The 11313-nt window shown below is 48.9% G+C and overlaps 2 protein-coding genes across 9 annotated transcripts in view; one reads left to right on the top strand and one right to left on the bottom strand.

Annotated features, from left to right (window-relative positions):
* PACS2 (phosphofurin acidic cluster sorting protein 2) overlaps positions 1–3082 on the bottom strand; it is a 70915-nt gene extending 67833 nt beyond the window's left edge. For 6 of the 8 annotated variants that reach the window (XM_021405625.1, XM_021405624.1, XM_021405622.1 and 3 more), the window contains exon 1: positions 2901–3081. In XM_021405625.1, the coding sequence (XP_021261300.1) occupies positions 2901–3022 (122 nt within the window). In that variant the 5' untranslated portion in view covers positions 3023–3081. Of the gene's footprint in view, positions 1–2900 lie in introns of all 8 variants that reach the window. The other 2 variants (XM_021405630.1, XM_021405626.1) reach the window with 1 other exon arrangement.
* On the top strand, positions 3256–11313 carry SEC22B (SEC22 homolog B, vesicle trafficking protein). The gene is made up of 5 exons (XM_021405631.1): positions 3256–3467; positions 3670–3779; positions 8401–8561; positions 9655–9801; positions 10195–11313. The coding sequence occupies exons 1-5, from the start codon at positions 3393–3395 to the stop codon at positions 10347–10349; spliced, it is 648 nt and encodes a 215-aa protein (XP_021261306.1). The 5' UTR covers positions 3256–3392; the 3' UTR covers positions 10350–11313.

Raw genomic sequence — 11313 nt, forward strand, 5'->3', positions numbered from 1 at the left:
TTGATTCTCTCCGTTGAACATCACTCCTGTTTTTTTAGGTATTGAAAAAACTTTGTGCAAGGTAACCTTCCAGGAAGGAAAATATTCCAATGCACAGAAGTAAGAAGTGGGAGAACAAGGCAGGCATCCCTCCCTTCCAGAATGCAGCAGTTACACACAAATGACATAGCTTGAGTTACATTGCTGGGATGAATAAAAGAAAGAACTTGCATTTCTGAAGCAGTCCTGCCAAAAAGTCCAGGAGCTATGTGTGCTTAAGAAAGATGTCAGAAACCATTGCTGCAAATGGCAGGAGAGAGCGACCAGCACAAGCAGCACCTGCATTTGTGTTCCACTCAAAACACAGAGCTGCAGAACAGCACTATGACTCTTCACTGCTATTCTTCCTTACATTTAGACACAGCCCATTCAGAAAGGGAAACTACAGAGGCACCAAAGCAGCCCTGAGATCTCGCTGAGCCTCTCAGGCTAAGAGGACTCTCAGTCAATCTGCCAACAAGGCCAACCAACGAAGAGCAGTGCTTGGAGGCCTTCCTCCCACAGTGCAGCTCACAGCCATTGCCTGGGGAGCTCAGGACGCACCTTTGTGATGCCAGCTGCCCACAGCACAGCCTACAATGCTTCCAGCCGGCCCTCTTGCTGCTCAGATCACTGTGGAAGAAATGCTTGAGGAATGGAGCCAGTTTATTTCCACAAAGGGGAAAGAAACAATCCCCAAATGCACCCTCCTCTGTCACGAATCCTCTGCCCAACTCCAGTCTCTTCTGAGCTACAAAGGCTGTCCTGTCAACAGAAACCTGGAGGGGAACTTGTCACGGGTGGAAATCTCAAAAGAGACCAAGGCAGTTCCACATTACTTGACCCATTCTCCTCTACATCCTCTTTTCACGTCCCAGCAGATATCTGCTTGAATAACAAGCTCATTTTTAATACCGTCTCGCCCCACAGAACAGTTTTTATCCCAATATCTCTCATTTTACCACAAAAAAATCTTAAATGCCTTTGTGCCACAGAAAAATTATTACACTATGAGCCTAAAATATAACTTCAGGTTTTCAAACTCCTGCCTTCTCCACCACAGTGATTCACTGGAAAACCTCTAATGAAACACAAAGTGTGGACCTGATGTGGCACCACAGGACACAACGTTAAATGGTGAGAAACAGAAGAACGTTGGTTCAGCACTCCAGCTGCTGCTACAGCCCTTGCTGTTTGCCCAGCACAAGCAACACAGCATACTCCTCCCCTGCCATCAGACCAACAGTGCTGCAGGGCTGCAGCATCGGTGTTTCTGACTTCATTTCAGAACAGCGGGCTTGGCAATCACAGTGACAGTTGCAGTCCCGCTGCACGTTGCGTCCCTGACACAGCACTCATACAGCCCAGCCTGCATGGAGCTCACAACCAGCTGGGCAGGACAGGCAGACAGCAGCAGCTGGCAAAGGCAATGGCAACACCAGTGCCGAAGCCAGAGGGACCCACCCACTTGGGACCTCTCTCACACAAAAGCTGTGCTCCTAGATAGAACACAGGTGCCCCAGCCCTCCCATCACAGCCTCAGAGCATGCAGTTCAAGCACTTGCACCAGCTTCTGCTTCACAGCTTGCTGCAGTGCCTCCAACGCTTCCCCCTTGAGCCCCAGATCTGCGCTTTATGAAGTGGTACCCACGCTGCCCCTCACACCACCCATACCCCAGCCAGCTGCCTGCCCGCCTCAAGTGCCAACCTGAGCCTCCATGCCCTACCACACAGCCAAGCAGGGCCAGCATCCTTACGCTGCAGTTCCTGGTCATCCACAGATCTGCAAACAAGCAACCTATGTTGTGAGCTAGTTTTCATATCTGCAAGTATCAGCATAAATGATAATGCAGAACTAAAAGTCCTTGACAGCAACAAACGTTTGTGTTTTTTAATTGTAACAGCTGCCATTAAGAGTTGGGTGAGATGGAAACCCCACTGCTTTCCTGGAGCCATGGGCACAAAGGAGAGAATAGTGTTCAAAGCAGCATTGCAATAGGGCTCCATGTCCTCTGCACAGCACCAGGGTCGATGCAAAAGGCACTGGAACCCAGTGCAAAACGCAAGAGCGCTCCAGCTGCTCCTCTACCTTCTTCTGCACAGCAGCACAGGGACTCATTAGAAAGAGGCACGTGCCCTCCTGGTGGCAGTGCCCTTTGGAAACCTCCCGCTGCAGAGCAGGACAGCTGAGCAGGACAAGAGCAGAGAAAGTTGCTGCATGACATGCCTCACGCTGCCAGCACAATTGGGCTGTCCTAACCCAAACCACCCGCAGAACTCAGGTTTTCTGCCTTGTCCACGCTATCCGAGCTCAGAGCGCGGAACAGCCGCAGCAGACAGCTGCCTGCCTGCAACACAGGGACTGTGCCCACCGGCAGAGCAGACAGAGGACTTTGGGTCCAACCATCCCGTGGCACAGGACATGGAGGCACCGGGGTGTCTGCAGAGCTCTGCGCTGCTGCGACCTCACCCCGATGACTCCGTTCCTCACTCACTCATTCCCGCTTTGCCCCCAAGAAGTAAAAGACGTTAAAACCAAATCAGAGAGGCGCTGTGATCACCGGCACGCCCCAGCCCTAAGCGTGCACCCGCTGGTAGGCTCGGCAGGGGATCGCCCGGCGCCGAGCCTCGCCAACCGGACGGCCCCGACGGGCAGCCCGCTCCAAAATGGCGGGGGCCGTCGCGTCGCCAAGGCAACGGGGGGCTGCGAGACAGGGAGACCCCCAAAGCGGGGCAGAGGGGCCGAAGCTGAGGGGAAGCGGGGCTGGGGGGTGGCCGGGCAGGGGCCTCCGACCCGCGGGGGACTGCCCAGCCGGCAGGCCCCGCCGGCTGCATGCCGAGGGGAAGGGGCGAGGTGGGCGTGTGTCCGCCACCGCCGTTACCTGGGCACGCAGCTGGGGCTGGAGCCGTCGATTTCCCAGGTGGCGAAGAGGTTCATAGGCACGGGCCGCCCCAAGGCCCCGGCACCGCCCGGGAAGCTGAGGCGGCCCCGCTCCGCCGCCATGGCTGCCGGCCTGGCGTGCGCCCACCGGGCCGCCGCCGCCGCCGCCGCCTGTGCCGCCGCCCCGCCCCGGCGGGGGGGGTGTGGTCACGTGAAGGTGGGCGGGGCCTAAAAAGCAGCGGTTGTGACTGACAGTGCTAATGGGCGTGGCTAAACTGTGGGGTGTGGCTGTGGGGGTGTGGTTTCTCTAGGCACCGCCCACAGATCACTCAGATGAAGCCCGCGCTGCCGGTGGGGCGGTTTCCTGCGGCGCGGCCGGAAGTAGTCGGGCGGCTGCTGGTGGTGGACCGGATGTTGTAGGGGCAGTTTCCGGCCAGCTCAGTGGTGGCTAAGGAAGGAGGCGGCGGCTGTGGGGCAGCGAGCAGAGGCGAGGATGGTGTTGCTTACCATGATCGCCCGCGTGGCGGACGGGCTGCCGCTCGCCGCCTCCATGCAGGAAGATGAGCAGGTGGGGCGGGGGTCCCAGCCCGACCAGGCCCGGTCCGGCTCATCTGGGTCCGGCCCAGTCCAACTCGTCTTGCCGCCTTCCTTCAGGCTGCAGTCAGGCCCCGCCGCCCCCCGCGGTCAGCCCTTCCTTGAGCCGTTGGGACGCGGGTGGGGGGTTTTTGCCGGGTAGCAGTAGCCCCCAACAGCCTGTCCTCTCCCCGCAGTCCGGCCGCGACCTGCAGCAGTACCAGAGCCAGGCGAAGCAGCTGTTCCGCAAGCTGAACGAGCAGTCCCCTACGAGGTGCACTCTGGAGGCGGGAGCCATGGCTTTCCAGTAAGTGGCCGTGGGTACGGTGGCAGGGTCAGCATCTGCTGCCTTGGAGGTCAAAGGAAGGTGCTTCTGGATCCTCTTGAGAAACTGGGCTGTCCTAGGGAGGGTGAATGATGCAGCTGCCAACACTGCTGGTGAGGTAATAGGTGAGCTCAGGGAGAGCATGTGAGGTGTTACATCATGGTGCTACCTTCTGGCATTTCAGCTGTCTTCTTAGCCTTGTCTTTACTGAAGACAGTGTAGATTGTGTTCTTTTTAAGTTTTCTGTGTTGATTTGTACCCTCTAATATCACTTTTTACCTCCATTGGGTTTTCTATACCCTCTGGCATTTTCAAAAACAGATGCCACTGATAAAAGCAGGTTGGCAGTTCCATTGTGAACCTCTTCTGCATGAGATTCTCCTTTTCATGTATCCCATGAGAGTGTACTCTTTTATTCATCCATATATGTTCAAGCATATAGTCTGTCTCTGACATACTTACTCTCTCTAATAGCTGAAAAGCATTTTTTTTCACATCTGGTAGGTTTGATCTTATCAACAAATGTGTTGCTGCATTTAATTACTTAAATATTTGCAAACTCAGCTTGAAATCTCTTGGCTTTTCTGCACACTATTAAGTGAAGCTGAATAATGAAAGCCTACAGAGAACATGGGTCAGGCATCCTTACCCCCTAACCAGCGGCAAGGAGACCTGGAAGGAAAGTAATAGGTGGAAAAATTCATAGCCTACAAAAGACAGAAGAAGAAATGCTTCTTTATGTGATATGTAACTGCCTAGCAGAATAACTGTTGCAGAACTGAGTCAAGTTCTTGTCAAGAATCAGAATTATGTTACCAGCAGAAATACTTACATTAGAGAAGCAAATCTCTGTGAGACTGGGTGCCATGTGGGATTGCTAAGACAGTGATGTGCAAAGCTTTGCTGTGCTGCCAGCAGCAAGGTTGCTCTTGGTCCCCAAACGCTGGTGACCACGTGTGTGTTAATAGCTGGGTAAGAGGGAAACAGCCTCTGAATCTGGGTCAGGGTTGGTTTGGGGTCTCTGCTTCTATAACAAGGGCCCTTTTGTACATCTTCTGTACTACCCTATTCTTAAATGTTGAGGGATTCAGTGATATGAAAAGAAAAAGAGGAATTTTTTGGGGACGGCTGTCTTCAACAAAAGCTGCTTATGTGCAGTCAATTGCTTCAAGACTTTTGTCTTTTGTTCCCTCTTGGAGTTACAGTGTCACTAATTCAAGCAGGTGGGCTGCTCTTATTTCTTACAGGGCATGGGCACTGTACCAGAGTTAACAGGAGAGTGCTACTCTGCATCTTCTGTCTAGAAGTTAAAATTTTCTAGAGTTCAAATACTTAGTTTATAGATGTTCCGATGGCACTGCATGGGTCTATCTCTGACTGACAGTGAAGCTTTGGGAAGGAGTCTTTAGAGATCCTGGTAAACTCCTTTGTCATGTTGCTTCCATGATGCAAGCAGAGCAATGTCTGGGAAGACTGCTTCAGTTGCAGTGCCTGGGAAACTGAAGCCAGGATAATTTGAGCAAGCTCATGTTTTGATGGATGTCTCAAAGAAACACCCAGGTTACGTGGCTGGCTAATAAGCAGGGACAGGAGCATTTATCTTTCTGTATTCAGTCTCTAGGCAAGTTCCACAGGCTACTGACAGCTGCTACTGCAAAGCACTCTCGCGCTGCTGCTTTTATGATAGGACATCAAAGCAGGACCTCTGTGAAAAGAAGAATGCTTCCAGATCCAAAAATCTGCTGTGATAACAGTGCAGGAAAGGGAGGAAATGGGGGAGTCAGAGATGGTCATCAGTACTATTTTAGACAACGCTGTTAGTTAACACAGCACGTCTTGTTTTCTGCCAAATCAGAGCTCTGACTGCTGAGGGCAGCATAAGCCTGGGCAGAGCTTTTTGTGGTGTGAGAGGGTGATGAGAGCTGAACTTGCTGAGAAGACGGAGAACATTTTCAGCTTGATCAGCTCAAAGAAGAGTCTTGCCTTGGTGAAATCTGAAGCTCAAACTAAGACTGCTGAAGTGATTGTCATCAGATGTAATCTTTAGACCAGCTCCAAAAGCTGTGTCACCCTTCCAGCTACAGCACTTGCTGTAATGGTTGCACAGGGACAGAATTGCCCCCATTGTATGCTGTGTTGTCAGTTGTGAGTTGACCTTTGGCTCGTTAAGTGGCTCTTACCTGTCATGTTGAGAACAACCCTTGGCCTTTACTGCTGATACCTAGAAGGATAAAGGTTTTCTCTCTCAAACTCATCCCAAATAAATACAGAAACCTGCTAGCTACCCTCAGCATGCAGCAGTCCGGATTACAGGAGTTAGAAGTGGCAAACGGCAGTGTCTGCCCCGATGTGTGCGCACTGCTGAGCATACAGTGTGATCAGGTACTGTGCTAAAGCTCAGAGGCATGCACAAGTGTAAAAGAGTGGCATCCAGCTGTGCTGGAACTCTCTTCTGATCTTGGACTGAGGCTGCAGAATTGTGTGAATACAGGACAGAGCGATGTGTGGTTGCTTGCTGTCATGCTGACAGATGAACTTTACATCTGACATCATATCGTGGAAAAGCAAGTGGGAAATACAGCTGAAGAGCCTCAGGCAGGACCAACTGGCCACAGCTTTACTGACTGGGCACGTTCCTTCATTAGCTCTCATCTTCAGTGTGCTGCTCAGGCTCTCAGGGAGTACTATTCCTGTCTGACAAGAGCCTTGCTTATTTCAAAAAACTTTTCGAAAAAATTTATACATGGTCGCGGCTAAATCAAGCTCTGAGTGATAACTTAGAGCAATCCCGAGCTGCCAAGGTCTCTGAGGGTGAGGAAAGAACAGAGGCAAGGCATACCATAGGATTAGTCCTACAGACTAATGCAGTCCAAGCTGAGGGACATAGAAAGGTCATAAAAACATGGGTGGATTGTAGTGGCTGAAATTTCTTGCTTCTGCTTGGGGTGGATCAGCTGTTCCTTGCAGTCTGGCAGGATTTGCACACAGACCACAGAGGTAGCAGAAAAGGATACTCTGAAGTGAGTTGAGGATGGTTAAATCAGAGGGTCTGGACCTTTATGAGTATTTGGAAAAACAGCAGGTTGTGGGAGGAAGTTGTTTTATACTCTGGATGCAGCTATTATTGAAAATTTTAAGCTTATTAACTTCTTAACTACAATGGCCCTATGACTAGGTCAATTCTCTAATACACTGTTAATCTCTATGTTAACTAGACTGCTACATAATGGCATTATTATACAGAAAGTTAAAGGAAGGTAACAGAAATGTGACATGGAAATTCCATCCCTAATAATAGAATTATTTGAAAGTGTATCCAGAGTTATCTGTGATCTCCACTACCTTGGTTTTGGTAGAACTACTGTTGCCTTTATTTTTGTATTGGCCAAATGAGAAGGAAAATATAGGGAGTGTGCAACAGCAGACAGCTGTAGTGAAACCAAAGTAAAATAAATAATCTTAAGACTCATTCTTTCTTACTCTGTATTGCAGTAGGCCTTTTAGCTGAGTTGTAATGAAAGTCCCCTCCCTGTTCTTTCTACTCACAGAGACACTGGTGTCCACAGTGAAACAAGCTCAGCACTAAACCTCTGTGAACAATGAGAATTAGCTGCAATAGGGAATGCGGTGGGAGGAAGAGAACACCTCTGTGCGTTCAGCTGCAGAATGGACAAAGCAGGGTTAAAGAGCAACAGTAGCTCCTGTTTCAGCACCAGTTTGGGGGCTCCTAATGTCACAGCCCAAAAACTGATAGCAAAGTCTTACTTATCCATTGCAGATATGATGAGGAAGTCACCAGAGCCCACCTAGTACCAGTGTTTTTATTCAGCTACCTTTGGAGGTCAGCATGTAGATAGCAATGCCCCAGCAATAGGTGAGTGTTGAGGAGGAAGGGAGCACCCAGCCTTCCAAAATAGAACATGGGAGCCAGCAGTCACCAGGTGTCTTGTCAGAGCCTTAGCACAATGAGGCCAAATTCCTGTGTGTGCCTTCACATTTGCGGGGCTCAGGTACTTGGCTGTGCTGCATTATCCTTAAAGCTGTGTTTACCACCCTCCCCTCTCTCTGCTGGCAAACTTTCTCGTGCTTCTTTTTTTCTGGCTGCAGAAGGCATGCACAGTAGGAGGGAAGGAGGCAAGCTGTCCTCTCATTTCACTCCAAAATTATAGCATCTGTTGCTGGTATTTTTGTTTAGCTGATAATACTCGCATGCCAAATGTGGTACCAGTGAATTCAAGTTCAGAGCTGTTAGAGCTGGTACAGGGTCTAAGGCTGCAAGAAAATTTATTTTAGGTGGGGGGGAAAAAAAAAATAGTCACTACTTTGCAGAAGGTTTATACCCAGGCCTGACATGGCAAACTGGAAGTACGTTTGCCCTGTTCTCATTGCATAGGTAGCATTTTAGCCAGGCTAAGATGAGCCATTGCTCCCAGGCAAATGATTGAACTTTAGAAGTACTAGAGTCAGTGGCAGCGGGGTTTTACAAAGCCAGCTTGGTTCTTGGCTTAAGAAAACTGTTTACTTGAAGGAAGAAAGGTATGATGGGTGGTGTCTAATAGGATGGGTACGAAAGTGCTTGATTAACTATTTTATATTCTTCTAGCTACATCATTGAGAAAGGGGTTTGTTACCTGGTCCTGTGCGAAGCTGCATTCCCGAAGAAACTGGCCTTTGCATATCTGGAAGACCTGCAATCAGAATTTGATGAGCAGCATGGCAAGAAGGTGCCAACGGTTTCCAGGCCCTATTCCTTCATTGAATTTGGTGAGGTCCCTCTCCACAAGGCTAGTTAGCTGGCTTATTGCAGGGCCTGCAGCCACAAGATGTTCCCCAGCTTGGCCTGGGGAATTGACAGTTTGGTCTCTTTGGTGCTGTTGAAATGGGTGCTTTTAGCAAGGAGTTCTTATGAATAGAGACATGGTAAGAAAATAGTAAATATCCTTTAGTTCAGATTTCTTGTTTTCAGCCTTTTGGCCTGTTTCCAGTGAATGTTTGCTTGCAGTCTGCTGGCTGTCTCAGCACTTCTCCCACTCCCTTGGCAGCCAGGCTGCTCTGTGTTAGGTGTGTGTTTTCTCCATACTGCATCTGAATGAGGTGGTGTGGATCTAATAAGGTGTAGTAAGGCTTTTTTGATACAGCACCTTGAATGAAAGTGAGTGGGATGCAAACCATGAGAACACCAGTGTGCTGGAGAGGGAAGAACAACTGTGACTTGAGGTCTTGTTCTCCTCTGGTGTGCCCATTACGTGGGAACAGAACCAGGACTGTGTGGGTAGAGCCTGTAAGAATGTTATTCTCCTGGAGGCACCACACATCCAGCAGCATGGTTTCTCAGCCTTTGTGCCTTGCTTTTAGGATAAGGCCCTTCTGTGCTGGCCTGGAGGGGCAGAGTAAAAAGCCCAAAGCTTCTAACCCATGTCTGCAGCCTCTTTCTGCAGCCAGATTAATGCTTGGAACTGGTTCTTAACATTTTCTTATTTTCAAATTGGATAATTAGCATTTGAGGTGGGAGGGCAGAAGCGAGGATCACTCTGTATTGTGCTTTTTCTGTGTAATAGGTTTCATTTGCAGTGAAAGATACATTAACTTGAAGCAGAATGGTTGTGATCCTGTATTCTTTTGTGTCTGTATTTGAGGATATGTTTCAGTGAACACAGTTAACCAGGAAATCTGGAGCATTTTAACAGAACACTGCTGATGTCTATCAGGCTGTTGACTGTAAAGTCTTCAAACAGTGGTGGGTCCTTCAGCTGAAGAAGGCATAGGCTGAAGCAGAGACAGTTCAGTTCCTTTTGCTTGGCAAAGCAAATACCGTAGGGAGATAAGTATTCCTCTTGACAGTCCTCTCTTGTTCCAGACACCTACATCCAGAAAACCAAGAAGCTCTACATCGACAGCCGAGCAAGGAGGAACCTGGGTTCTATCAACACAGAGCTGCAGGATGTGCAAAGGATTATGGTGGCCAACATTGAGGAAGTCTTACAGCGAGGAGAGGCACTTTCAGGTACAGGCGGTGGCTGCTGTTTGGTATCTGCTTACTTTGTCCCCTCAGTCAGCAGCGTGGGTAGAGCAAGTCAGGTGGAAAGACTTCCTAATTCCAAGGTCTCCTAAGGAAAGCAATGGTCTCAGTGGGTGTGTCATTTCTGTCAGTTGCATCCTGAAGCACATGATGGATACTGGTGCTTCTTTTGGGCAATTTGAATGTCTCGCCACCTGGAGTGGCCCTCATCCTAGCAGAACAGGCACTAGAGCACTGCGGACAGGCACTAGCTGTGCTGCCATGCAATACTGCTACGCTTCTAGCTATTTCAGAAAAGCTTACTCAGTTAATGTAACATCTGGGTAATACCTGGTTGGGTTAATCTTGATTAACTTTTCTGCCCTTTCCCTCCAACAGCTCTGGATTCCAAGGCCAACAACTTGTCCAGTTTGTCCAAGAAGTACCGTCAGGATGCAAAGTATCTGAACATGCGTTCCACTTATGCCAAACTTGCGGCTGTAGCTGTGTTTTTTATCATGCTGATCGTCTATGTGAGATTCTGGTGGCTGTGACCTGGTTACACTGAAGAGGGAAAGCTGGTAGCCTGGCAGATGTGTGTGTGTGTGTGCAGGACACTGTTCACTGGGGATGTGCATTAGAATCCATGCAGGACCATCACCTTTATACAAGTGTCCTGGAAATGTTAGGTGACACCTGAGTACTACACCTCTTAGTGAATCCTAACTGTAAGTGTAAAGGCTTGTTGACTACAGGCTTTTCCCCTGAGGCAGTTTGCACTAGGGTACTGTGGAGGCTGACCTCCTCTCCAAGGGGTGAGCTTTGGGAACAGCCGATCAGTGCAGTTCCACGTAATCACCTTTTACGTCCTCCTCTTGAGTAGCTCTAGTGGGAACTGGACTCTAATGAACATTCCTTGTGTTGGCAATGTTTGCTTTTTTTTTTTTAAAGAATCTGGGTCTGCGTTTTTTCATTAATATTTTGTTTTTTAAAGATGAGACTCCCTGGTTTGAAGGCAAAATACTGCTCTGTACATATTACGATAGCTTTCACCTCTGTTGGATTAGCTGTTGTTGACTTTTCTGTGTCTGACATCTTGGCTTGTTACACTTTCAATTGCTTTAGGAACAAAAGGATGGTAAATTATGCCTTAAATACATTCTGTCTAGTACTAGGAGAGGCAGTGAAAGGCTTCTATATTACTGATCCATACAAAACTAAACTGCACGTTTGTATGTGTCTACTTTTCCTCTCCTGGCACCTGTGTGTGACAGTATGTTTCCATGTGAATAAAAACAGGGTGTGTAGCTCAAGTGCTGTTGGAGCGGGCACAGTGCAAACTATGTCAGCATTATGTCTGTTTTCCCTTTTCTCTGCAGATAAACTACATTATTTCCTTCCTCTCTACTGTACTTTCCAAAATGTGTCAGCTGCTAGCATTTCATCTCTGGGATGCTTGTTTTCTTTCTCTCTCTCAATGAAAACAACCAAAAAATAAAAGCAAAACTCTGGATGTTA

Source organism: Numida meleagris, chromosome 7 (assembly GCF_002078875.1).
Source record: "Numida meleagris isolate 19003 breed g44 Domestic line chromosome 7, NumMel1.0, whole genome shotgun sequence".
Taxonomy (NCBI): Eukaryota; Metazoa; Chordata; class Aves; order Galliformes; family Numididae; genus Numida; species Numida meleagris.